We start from the raw sequence: 13,179 nt of genomic DNA on the forward strand, positions 1-13,179 counted from the left end.
TCAGAGTATGGTACGTTGCTATTGGCTAACATCAGAGTATGGTACGTTGCTATTGGCTAACATCAGAGTATGGTACGTTGCTATTGGCTAACATCAGAGTATGGTACGTTGCTATTGGCTAACATCAGAGTATGGTACGTTGCTATTGGCTAACATCAGAGTATGGTAAGTTGCTATTGGCTAACATCAGAGTATGGTACGTTGCTATTGGCTAACATCAGAGTATGGTACGTTGCTATTGGCTAACATCAGAGTATGGTACGTTGCTATTGGCTAACATCAGAGTATGGTACGTTGCTATTGGCTAACATCAGAGTATGGTACGTTGCTATTGGCTAACATCAGAGTATGGTACGTTGCTATTGGCTAACATCAGAGTATGGTACGTTGCTATTGGCTAACATCAGAGTATGGTACGTTGCTATTGGCTAACATCAGAGTATGGTACGTTGCTATTGGCTAACATCAGAGTATGGTACGTTGCTATTGGCTAACATCAGAGTATGGTACGTTGCTATTGGCTTACATCAGAGTATGGTACGTTGCTATTGGCTAACATCAGAACAAGGGGGTTTGCTCTGTGTTTTTACCTACGAGGGTTTGGAAGTTAAAGTTAAAGCCAAACTACCATCAGACCTGTTGTATTACCTTACCATTAAACGTATTAACACTATGAGCCAGCCTCACAGCCTGTGAGTGAAGAACATCTTATATTTACTTTGAGAATATCTTTGTACTTGATCAAATTTCCGGACCCTCCTTTCATGACTTTTCCTAGATATGTGCCGTTCTACTACCCAGTAACCCCAAATCACTTCAGGATAAGCTAGTATGTTAAAGATATTTTGCAGTTTTTCTGTGTAGGAGGAGGCAGGCTAATTTAGAAGCGGACAACTAGTGGTCGTTGTGTGTAAGTAGCAGCTTGAGCATTGTAAAGACTATGGTCATCTGTAGGGATGTCCCGATCCCACTTTTTCACTACCGATACCGATACCGATACCTGGGCTTCGGGTATCGGCGATACCGATACCGATCCGATATTTGTATACATTTTTTGACCCCTGAATATTTTATTTATTTATTTATTTTTTTCCCTTAACACCAGGGGAGCCACCCCTCCTAAATTTCGTTGTTTGGTACCTGTACTGTAGCAATGACAATAAAGACCATTCATTCATTCATTCATTCAAATACCTCCCCAGTATATAGTCCACACCAACAACAGTTAAATTAAAGTTAAGACTGCCAGCCTTTATTAAAGCAACAAATGCGACGTGTTGTGGATTGGAACTACGGATCATAAGCTTTCAAATGATGTGTCATACATTGAAATCCGAAAAAATATGAAGTTAGAGTAATTTGAATGTTGTTAGACGTCAGGCACATAGGGTTAACCTCTTTGTAATGAAACCGGAAGCACACAGCGCAGCGCTATGCGCATTTTAAGCGCATATAGGACTCGCGTGAAGCGCTATGCGCATTTTAAGCGCATATAGGACTTGCGTGAAGGATTTCTGCGACACGTGTTTCTGTTCACTGTTTTTATTCTCTCATCGCTTATACACATAAGTTTGACTGCGGATGACAGTAGGATCGGATCGGAGCCTTTTTTTTTTCTGGTCCGATCTCCGATCCAGCATTCAGGACCAATATCGGGTCGATATCCGATCTCAGTATCGGATCGGGACATCCCTAGTCATCTGACCCCCGAGGCGGCTCTGTTAGTAGGTGACAGAGACACGGCTGTTCTAGTGTTAACGGACGTTGTGTTGTCGTGTCGCCTGCAGACCGGCTGCTCTTCGTGATCAACGCCATCAAGGAGGAGATCGTCAGCCGAGTGCAGCAGGACGGGTCTGGCCACCACGCCACCAGCATGGCCGACCACCTGGACAGGCTGCTCCAGGACACCCTGGGTAAGACCTGGGGGGCAGGGGGGAGGCAGGGGGGGAGGGGGGAGTTAGAGGAGGCAGGGGGGAAGTAGGGGAGGTAGGGGAGGCAGGGGGGAGGCAGGGGGGAGGTAGGGGGGAGGCAGGGGGGAGGTAGGGGAGGCAGGGGGGAGGTAGGGGAGGCAGGGGGGGAGGGGGGAGGTAGGGGAGGCAGGGGGGGAGGGGGGAGGCAGGGGGGAGGTAGGGGAGGCAGGGGGGAGGTAGGGGAGGTAGGGGGGAGGTAGGGGAGGTAGGGGAGGCAGGGGGGAGGTAGGGGAGGTAGGGGGGAGGCAGGGGGGAGGCAGGGAGGAGTTAGAGGAGGCAGGGGGGAGGCAGGGGGGAGGTAGGGGAGGTAGGGGAGGCAGGGGGAGGTAGGGGAGGTAGGGGAGGTAGGGGAGGCAGGGGGGAGGTAAGGGGTAGTTACACTCACCGGACACTTTATTAGGAACACCTTCTCATTCATTCCGGTGTTGTAATGGTGTGGGGGAATGTTTTCTTGGCACACTGTCGGCCCGTTAAATACCAATCAATCATGGCTTGAATGCCGCAGCCGATTTGAGTGTTGTTGCTGACCGCGTGCAACAAGGGCGTCAGTTGTTGATTGCAATAAAAGAGAAACGCTGACACTGTATTCCTGCTCTACTAACCAACCTAACTAAACCGTTCTATGAACCAACCTAACTAAACCGTTCTATGAACCAACCTAACTAAACCATGCTACTAACCAACCTAACTAAACCGTTCTATGAACCAACCTAACTAAACCATGCTACTAACCAACCTAACCTAATTAACACGACCATTCTATTAAACCGACCAATCGTGTCCCTTTCTCTCTGCAGTGAAGTCACCTGTTGCCGGGCAGACGTCTGACTTTGTGAACCAGATTCTGGAGACGACTGGCAAGGGGGACCCCACGGGTGGTCTGGTGGGGCTCCGCGTCCCCACGTCCAAGGTGTAGACACTCCCGGCCCCCCCACCCGCCGACCCATCGAGAGATGGAGAGAACGAGAGAAGGAGAGAGGGAAGGAAGAGGGGAAGGACGGTCTCAGGACGGACGCACTCCAAGCCACCCGCGAGCCATCGTCGTGTCCACTGTCACACAGCCACGCCTTCTGCATGCCCCCCCCCCCACCCCCACCCACCTGGAGTACCACATCCCCAGGCCCTGTGAGAATACACACACACAGACACACACACACACACACACACACACACTGCCTGTGAGTGCGTGTGGTGTGTGGTGGTGTGTATTCGCACTTAAAAAGCACGTATACGGAAATGAACCTTAGTAACAAACTCTGCACTCTGTACGTTAGTCTGTTCACGTACTCGTCGCCATTTTGTGTGCATGTGGCGAGGGGGGACTCCGCCCCGCGAGCCCCAAGAGGGTCGTTTGCGAATTTTTTCTAAAGCCAATATTCTGATATATATATATATATATATATATATATATATACCTCCTGAAAAGAAATGTTTTATTTGTATTTTGTTTGTTGTTGTTCTAAAAAGAAATCAAAGCAAAACAGAAGGATCATCAGGTCTTGCTGTAGCCATTTCCTGTAGCGTCGCGGGGCCGTCCGCGCAAACAGACTGGGAAAGCTGACGCGGAAATGCTGCGGTCCTTTTCTTTTCCTTTAGGGAGGAAATGCTGGAATGGACAGGACAGGACAGGCCCATATTTGGTCATTTGAAAAACCAAAAAATATGGTTGCGTCAGTTCCTCCAATCAGCTGCCTTGTTGCCTAGTATCTCCTTCTTTGTGCTTCCCAACAACCTGTGGCTAGATGTGAACAGAACAGCTAGCTAGCTACTGTTGTTGAGGTATACAGACCACGCCCACCTGTACGGCCTGCAGATGTCAGCTTTCCCATTCTGCTAATCATGGCGTCCTCAGAGGATTCGATTCTGTAATCCGACACCGATGCCAATTTGCCGACCACATCAATGGCCAACACCGACACAGAAGCACCTGAAATACTACTAATATTAGGGAGAAAAAGAAAAGAAAGCAAAGAAAAAGAAAAACAGACTTCCGTCTACTTTGACCGAATGATGCTAAGAAATAAAAACAAATCTGTCCCGTAGATGTTTGGGGGGATACACATTTAGGACAGGGTACGCCCCGCGGGAGGAAGGTTGCTCTGGTCCTTCTGTGGCAGTTGAGATTTGCATTTTTCTAAATGGATTTGAAGGCCGAGACATTCCCACACAATCGTCTGCATGGGAAGAGGAGAAACAGGACTATATATATATAAGCTAGATGGGGTTGTGATATAACAATCTCTTTCTTCTATACACACACACACACACACACACACACACACACACACACACACACACTTTGGTTGAAGTGTCTTCAAATGAAAATGCCATTGGTTCCTAGCTACGGAGGTCAGCTGAGAGGGCTACTCGTTTGGTGTTCATATTTGTATTTAATAAGAGTACTATTCATTGTGCCTTGTATTTTAAAAAAAAGAAAAGAAAATATAGGAAAATGAAAAAGAGAGAGAGAGAGAGAGAGAGAGAGAGCAGCACAGAGGGTTCATAGCGTGTTCATAGCGTGTTCATAGCGTGTTCATAGCGTGTTCATAGTGTGTTCCAGCTCTTTAAAGATGTTCTGAATGTACATAGGAAGCTGTAGATATACATGCCACAGAGTCTGTGTGTTAGAGAGATGCTCTGACTAAAGATGTCCTCTCGGGGTAATCGGTACTTAGGTCTTTGGGGGAACGTGGGGGGGGGGGCAGGGGTGGGTGTTTAAAAGAAATATAAAAGAATATATATATATATAAAGAATTACAAAAAGATATTTGCACACTATATTTTGATTGTTTTTTGTACCAAAGACACATGCAACGAAAAAGGCACCACGGCGCCAGTTTAAAGGAAGGGTTTTGCACAGCGTACCTGACACCGTATTGAATGTAGACAGTCTGGAGGGGGTCGGGGACTCTCTTTCAACTGTGAACTCCGCTTGGGTCCAATTATGTCTAGAACAGAAGCATCCGTTCAGTCCCTTTGTTGGGGAGCAATGCCGCGTCTGGCCTGTAGGGGGCGCTGCAGACTCCTCACGCGCAGACTCCTCACGCTTGTTTCTAAAAAGGTCTCTTATCTTATCCTCTGGTTGGCTTCTTCTCAAGTAGATTTGCTGTTTTTGTTGTTGTTGTTGTTGTTGTTTTGTTTGGAGCCATCCGATTGGCTCCTGAAGTCGATCCATACATGACTCCTCCCACCACTTCTTCTAGTTGTGTTGTTAAGGCGCAAAAGTAGACAGGAAATAGAGAGCAGTTAGAAACGCTTTTATTTTGTGTTTTTTTTTGTCAAAGTGTCAGAAACAACCAAAAGGTCATCGTCACTTTAGGTAGGTGAGACCGACACATGTAGATGTGTTGTGTATTTATAGGAAGTACTGTATATACATCCAATCACGCATAAGCATCTATTCTATCTATCTATCTATTGTGAATTGCCACTTTTTTTAGTTTTTTCCTTCAAGTTGATACCTTAATAAGCATGACACCTCTATCTTCACGGTCAGGAGAAAAGTCAGAGAAAAAATCGAATGAAAAAAATAATATTTTTGTACTATTTTGCCTTTATCTTGTTTTCCTGTTGTTGCGCGAGTGTTCCATACTGATGTCTGGAGATCTGGATGCTGAGACAGAGGAAGAACAGGCTCTAGTTTTGTAAGGGTTGTTGTTGTTGTTGTTGTTGTTGTTATGAAAGAGGAATTGAATATCACGGGTATCATTCTGGTTTCTCCCTGCCCTGTAGTACCACGACTCTCCATGGGGTGGAGACCCCTTCCTCTGCTCTGAAGCACTCTGTTACCGTGGTGATTTGATTGATTGATTGATTGATTGATTGAAAGGTCAAAGGTGACTCTTGAGTGTAATTTCTTACAGCAGTGCTTAACCTGGATTATAATCTCTGGATTACTGATCTCAACCCAGACGAGAGAGAGGAAGCGCTCGGAGTTCAAGCATCTCTCTTCGCTGCTGCCAACTCGTCATTTTGAAAGATTAACGTCCGCGGTTCGCTCTGGCGAATTTACGAACGCGGCCATGGTGGTTTTGTGAAACTAGGATGATGTCGGTACCTGATATCATATTCAAGATGGCTCCTTAAAGACCCTCCGTTTCCGTTTCCTGGTTTTTGTAGTGTTTCATTTTGTAAATAAGACGGATTTATCTTCTAAATGTTCTGTATGTATAGTATATATATTCTATATTACATGTATGAAAACAGAAAGCACTTTGTTCAAACACACAAAAAGAAAAGAGGAAAAAAATACAAACAAAAAGAAAGAAAAGCATTTTTCCTTCCTTCCATTTGCTGCTAAAGAACCTGGTGTGAATGCTGCAGCGAGAGACGTGACTTCTGAACCAGACGGAGTGGGCGGGGTGGGGGGAGGGAGGGGGGGTGGGGGGAGGGAGGGGAGGGGGGGCGTTGGGAGGTCTTAACAGGAAGTGCCGTCACCCCTCCGATCACAAGGCCTGGAGGCGGCGGCGGCTCGGAGGTGAGCTCGTTAGCCTATGGTAGAGGTGAGCTCGTTAGCCTATGGTAGAGGTTTCCTATGGAAAAACTAATTCTGCTTTGGGTCTTTCTTCTTCAGGTCGATGTACAGCGTAACAGCGTAGACACATTCTTCTTCTTCTTCTGGGCTTTTGTTGCCAGAGTTGTATTGTTATCATTTTTAAAAACAGAAAAAACTGATTTGTACTTGTGACTTGTACTTAAACATGGGGAGGGGGGTCCCCCCTGTGAGGGGCTCCCCCCCAGGACAACTAGGATATCACTGTACTGTACCGCAAGTCCATTGCATTGGAGATTTAGTCCGGAAAAAAAAAGTTTGCCTTCTCGAAAACATCCATATTCACACACACACACACACACACACACACACACACACACACACACACACAAACGCACACACACACACACACACACACAAACGAAACAACAACAAAAATGGCCGAAATTATTACAGGTGGTTGCCTGGCAACCGATCTGGGCCTATAACGTACTGTCTACAACTTAGAATCTTTTAGCCCGGTGGTTACGCTCAAATCAACGACGATGGCGTCTCCATGGAGACCATCGGTGGCAAGTGAGGTGGGGGGATGGATGAGGGGGGGGGGGGGGTTGTTGTTGTTGTTGTTGTTGTTGTGAGGCAGAGCCCAGCAGGGGGAGAGGAGGGCGTGGCAGGGGTTCACGTGAGCGTGACTGGGGGCAAGGCTGTGCAACTGTCCGTCCTGACTGAGGACCGAGGAGAGACTCTGTGGCATTTTAACAGTCAAAGGAAATGGTTGTAATTCAAAAGCCAGTAACTATTTCTTCTAACTTCTCTGTCCACACATACAACAGTACATATAAAAGACAGATATTAAGCTAATATATTGTGTATACCACGTATGTACTACTCATGCCTGATTGGATGTTATTGAATCCATAAAGTTCTTCAGCAGCGAATCAGGGTTCTTCTGTCAGAAATAATATGTGATGAAATCTATAAAAATCGAAAGAAGAAAAATATATTTATGTATTCCAGTTATGTCACAGATATTTCTTCAGATAAACGATATTGTGTTAATGGAAAAATCTAATGTAAAATAAATATGGTGCAATGCGCTCTACGCGATAGGACAGGCCAACCCACGTGTGATTAGAACCTATATCCTGCGGTAGAGTCGTGTTTTCTTTCGATATTGAGGGTTGAGAGTTAGATAGGGAACTCTCATTTAAACATAACAGACATTTCTTTCAAAAGGGAAATAATTCTGCTTTCTTGTTTTGATCCAACACGTGTTGCTGCTTCTCCGACGGTCCGTTGTTCATTCTGAATTTGTATTATTGTATTAAAAAGAAAATGTATATGTTTGTTTTTCTATTTTATTTTAGATTCCCATTCTTAACATGTTTTATTTTTATTTTGTCTTTTTATGAAACGATCGATCGATAAACATTCTACTTCCCTGCGACACACTTGGATCATGATGAGAAAGTGATTATGGTTATTATATTCATAACGATCCTGTAGGATGGCTACAGTAGAGGGGAGGGAGGACGAGCTGGTTGTTCCTGATCTGATGTTTGGCCTCTAGGTTGGCTTCCTCCGCCGTCCCGTCCCTGTGCGAGGGTTGGCTTCCTCCGCCGTCCCGTCCCGTCCCTGTGCGAGGCGGCCGGCCCGCTGCTGGTCTCCCTGCGCTGCCGTCTGCCGCTTTAGCCTCCTCACCTGTCTCTTGTTCTGAGCCTTTTGACTTGATCTATAGAAATACGTGTGTATACACACACACACACACACACGTGTATATATGTGTTTGTATGAAGTCAGCATGTCTCCATAGTAACCCAGTGGAGCAGGAAGTGGGTGACTTTTGCCTCAGACGCTGAGACAGGAAGTACTATTCCCTCAGACAGGAAGTACTATTCCCTCAGACGCTGAGACAGGAAGGGACTATTGCCTCAGACACTGAGGGAGACTTGGTGTACGATAGCTAAACCCCATGTTCTACCCATCTGTTCTAACTCGCTGAATGATGTTGTTTTTGTTGTTTTTGTTTTTGTTGTTTTTGTTTTTGTTGTTTTTGTTTTTGTTGTTTTTGTTTTAAACTGTCATTCCAAGGACATGTAACCTGCACTCTGCCATGCCCCCCTGCCCTCTGCAGTAGAAACCTGCTAGCATATTAGCATCTACAGTAGAGCTACCTTCAGATGCTGGATTTGCATATATAAACATTGCTTATAACGCTTTAGCTTCACAGAAGCATTTAAAAAAAAAAAAAAAAATCTGTCATGTCATAACTTGCTGACCCTGTTGCTTGTAGAAGGTTTTGTTGCTGGTAGAAAGCCTGATTAAAGGTTTTGTTGCTGGTAGAAAGCCTGATTAAAGGGTTTGTTGCTGGTAGAAAGCCTGATTAAAGGTTCTAGGCTCCGTAAAGAAGCGTTCTGACGTATGATCTGGTCTGTGTAATAACTGCAGAGAGTATGTCCAGGAGGGGGGGTCCAGGAGGGGGGATCCAGTCTGGATGTTGTCCCTGGCAACCAAATAAATGAGCACAAACAGAAAAAAGGGAAAAAAAGATTTGAGAAGAAAAAATATACATTTATATATACAAATATATAACAATTTCAGATTTAAACTATTTTCCATTGCTTACCCACTGTTTCTATGACAAGAAATAGTATGAAACAGAAAATAATAACATACTCCACATATAATAAATACTCACATTGCACTTTTTCCAAAATGTCAAACATTATTTTTAATACAATGGTGCCTTACTCAAACTAATGAGAATCCAAACTTCTACTATCTGCTCTACCTTCCTCCTCCTCCTCCTCCTCCTCCTCCTCCTCCCTCCTCCTCCTCCTCCTCCTCCTCCTCCTCCTCCTCCTCCTCCTCCTCCTCCTCCTCCCTCCTCTCCCTCCTCCTCCTCCTCCCTCCTCCTCCTCCCTCCTCCTCCCTCCTCCTTCTCCTCCTCCTCCTCCTCCTCCTCCCTCCTCCTCCTCCCTCCTCCTCCTCCTCCCTCCTCTCCCTCCTCCTCCCTCCTCTCCCTCCTCCTCCTCCTCCTCCCTCCTCTCCCTCCTCCTCCTCCTCCTCCTCCCTCCTCTCCCTCCTCCTCCTCCTCCCTCCTCCTCCTCCTCCTCCTCCCTCCTCTCCCTCCTCCTCCTCCTCCCTCCTCCTCCCTCCTCTTCCTCCTCCTCCTCCCCTCCTCTCCCTCCTCCTCCTCCTCCCTCCTCCTCCTCCTCCCTCCTCTCCCTCCTCCTCCCTCCTCCTCCTCCTCCCTCCTCCTCCTCCTCCTCCCTCCTCCTCCCTCCTCCTCCTCCTCCTCTCCTCCCCTCCTCCTCCTCCCTCCTCCTCCTCCTCCCTCCTCTCCCTCCTCCTCCTCCTCCCTCCTCCTCCCTCCTCCTCCTCCTCCCTCCTCCTCCCTCCTCCCTCCTCCTCCCTCCTCCCTCCTCCTCTCCTCCTCCTCCTCCTCCTCCTCCTCCTCCTCCCTCCTCCTCCTCCTCCTCCCTCCTCCTCCTCCCTCCTCCTCCTCCTCCCTCCTCCTCCTCCTCCCTCCTCCTCCTCCCTCCCTCCTCCTCCTCCCTCCTCCTCCCTCCTCCTCCTTCCCTCCTCCTCCTCCTCCCTCCTCCTCCTCCTCCCTCCTCCTCCCTCCTCCTCCTCCCTCCCCCTCCTCCTCCCTCCTCCCTCCTCCTCCTCCCTCCCTCCTCCTCCTCCCTCCTCCTCCTCCTCCTCCTCCCTCCTCCTCCTCCTCCTCCCTCCTCCTCCTCCCTCCTCCCTCCTCCTCCTCCCTCCTCCTCCTCCCTCCTCCTCCTCCCTCCTCCTCCTCCTCCCTCCTCCTCCTCCTCCTCCTCCTCCTCCCTCGAGAGTCTCCTGGTTGTGTTGGGACACCCCAGAAGCGTCTCTCTCTCTTTCTGCTTGCAGGAGGAGTCTGACGCTCTGCTCTGATGTTTGAACAGTGTGAAGGAATGTGTTGCTGCCTCTGTCACAGACAGCTTTTCACATGCTAAAGATGAATGTAGTCTTCCTTCAAAGGATCCAATTCAATATATATATATATACACACACACACACACACACACGCACATACATGAGGATATGTTCATACACAAAGATGTCCACATTGGGTTTGAGAGGCTGTCCAGAGTGCTGCAGTCATGTTTCAGATCATTATGAACATATTGTTTGTATGGTTGTTGTTGTTGTTGTTGTCGTCGTCCTTTACTTATTTCTGTAAACCTTTTTATTATTGTTTCTTTTATATTTATGCTCTCTGGTCAATCTGTTGAAGTTGATGTTGCACATGTTTGAAATGTTTCTAATAATTCTTTTTTTTTCACTTTTGCCTTTTGTATTTTGAGTCCCTCCTTTCTTGCCGTACCTTGTGTTGTGACTGGTGCTGCTGACTGGGGAGTGTCTGTGCTCCGGAGCAGCCTCAGGGGTGATTCTCTGTTAGAGAGTAAGGGAGGGAGGGAGGGAGTTTTCCACAGAGGTCTGAAGACCAGAGGGAGAGAGAGTTTTCTGTAGACGGCTGTCCAGAGACAATGTCCACCACCCAGACCTACGATGTCTCCAACCACCCATGGTCTATGGTGTATCAGGATTCCTCATGTTGTGCTGTTCCTCCTCTGACAGCTGGGTTTCACCACACACACACACACACACACACACACACACACACACACACAGACACACACCATGGTCACCTTGCAGTGGTATGCTGAGACAGGACTGTAACTGTGATGTTTTGTTTGTTTGTGGTTTTAAGAAGAAATGGCAACGGCAATTTATCAATTAAGTTTTGGCTCCAAAAATGGGCCATGCCTCCAGCCCTCCCTCCCCAGGTCGCCCTCCCTCCCTCCCTCCCCAGCCCCCCTCCCCAGGCCTCCCTCCCCAGGCCTCCCTCCCTCCCCAGGTCTCCCTCCCCAGGCCTCCCTCCCTCCCCAGCCCTCCCTCCCTCCCTCCCTCCCCAGGTCTCCCTCCCCAGGCCTCCCTCCCTCCCCAGCCCTCCCTCCCTAGCCCTCCCTCCCTCCCCAGGCAAGGCTGTCTCATCGCTCCACTGCTCTGTTCTAGATCTGCTCTGTTCTAGATCACTTGGTGATTTTATTCATTTAAGCAAAAATCTTCAGAACCCATCAACAGCATCCTGCTCAGAGTACAACCAACCGTGGTCCTATTAGCCTCTGTCTCTATATTTGTAGTTCACATATATGCCTGTTCAAAAAACAATATCTTGACAGTTGTTATATTTATGTTTAAATGTTGTGTTTATACTTTTGTCGTTCTTTTTTTTCTTTATTTCTTTCCATTTGTTTTCTGTTTCTGAGGCTCAGTTAGTTGGAGACCTGCTGGAAAGCCTTTGCTCTGTCCAGGCGTGTCGTAGGCTAGACTCTGTGGTTTACTGGTTTTTGAAAACATGTCCGCTCGTGTAATTGTGCCTCTTTGAGTTTGTTTGTTTTTGTTTTGTTTTTGTATCATCCTTTATGACATCATCCTTTATGACATCACAGCGTTGTATCAACCCGGAGTTGGTATCACACCAGTCTTGCTTGTAACCATGATAGTCTAATTATGTTGTTGATTTTAATATCAAAATAAAAAAATAAAAAACATTAGAAACCAAAATGTCTCTTCCTGTTACTACATGGCTGGGGGAGGGGGGGGGTAGAACACCAGGGGAGGCTGGGGGAGGTAGAACACCAGGGGAGGCTGGGGGAGGTAGAACACCAGGGGGGGCTGGGGGAGGTAGAACACCAGGGGAGGCTGGGGGAGGTAGAACACCAGGGGAGGCTGGGGGAGGTAGAACACCAGGGGAGGCTGGGGGAGGTAGAACACCAGGGGAGGCTGGGGGAGGTAGAACACCAGGGGAGGCTGGGGGAGGTAGAACACCAGGGGAGGCTGGGGGCCTCAGTTAGCGAAGCATCTAGACGTGTCTGTGGTAACCATGGTAACAGAGCTTCCTGACTGATGCAACACCTCTTCAACATGGAGGGTGTGGCTTAAAAAAGTGTCCTGTCATGATGACTACCCAGCAAACACTGCAATGAACCTGGCAACTCTCAAACACTGAGAATGAACCTGGCAACTCTCAAACACTGAGAATGAACCTGGCAACTCTCAAACACTGAGAATGAACCTGGCAACTCTCTCACTGAGAATGAGTGTCTCTGTCTCTCTTTTTATTTTTTGTTTTTTTACTCAAATTCCAGTTTTTTTGGAGAGTTGCCAGGTTCATTCCCAGAGTCAGCATGACATGGCCATTTTTAACCCACATCCTCCTCAAACGGCAGAGCAGACCAACTGTCAGAAAGGTTGCATCAGTCAGACACTTCTGTTACCACGGTTACCACAGACACATTTAGACGCATCGATAATTGCGTTAAAATACTGATGATTAATAATAGGCTTAGTGTAGTTAATTAGCTGTCTGTCTGTCTGTTTGTCTATCTATCTGTCTGTCTGACTGTCTGTCTGTCTATCTGTCTGACTGTCTGTCTGTCTGACTGTCTGTCTGACTGTCTGTCTGACTGTCTATCTATCTATCTATCTATCTGTCTGTCTGTCTGTCTGACTGTCTATCTATCTGTCTGTCTGTCTGTCTGTCTGACTGTCTATCTATCTGTCTGTCTATCTGTCTGACTGTCTGTCTATCTGTCTGTCTGTCTGTCTAGATGTGGGAGCTGAACCTTGCCTCCTCTGTGACCCACGAACTCTGTGTGACCTCACATTCCAGCTGACGCCGTT

At 47.5% G+C, this 13,179-nt stretch overlaps 1 protein-coding gene across 1 annotated transcript; it reads left to right on the top strand.

Moving 5' to 3' along the window:
• Nucleotides 1-131: 131 nt before the first annotated feature.
• On the top strand, nucleotides 132-3,062 carry crebrf (creb3 regulatory factor; the record flags this gene model as incomplete). Its single annotated transcript, XM_080549933.1, has 3 exons — nucleotides 132-165; nucleotides 1,788-1,913; nucleotides 2,768-3,062. 3 exons carry the CDS (start codon nucleotides 132-134, stop codon nucleotides 2,884-2,886), a joined length of 279 nt encoding a protein of 92 aa, XP_080406059.1. The 3' UTR covers nucleotides 2,887-3,062.
• Nucleotides 3,063-13,179: the final 10,117 nt, after the last annotated feature.

This window comes from Nansenia antarctica (assembly GCF_963989245.1).
Source record: "Nansenia antarctica genome assembly, chromosome: 20".
Lineage (NCBI taxonomy): Eukaryota > Metazoa > Chordata > Actinopteri > Argentiniformes > Microstomatidae > Nansenia > Nansenia antarctica.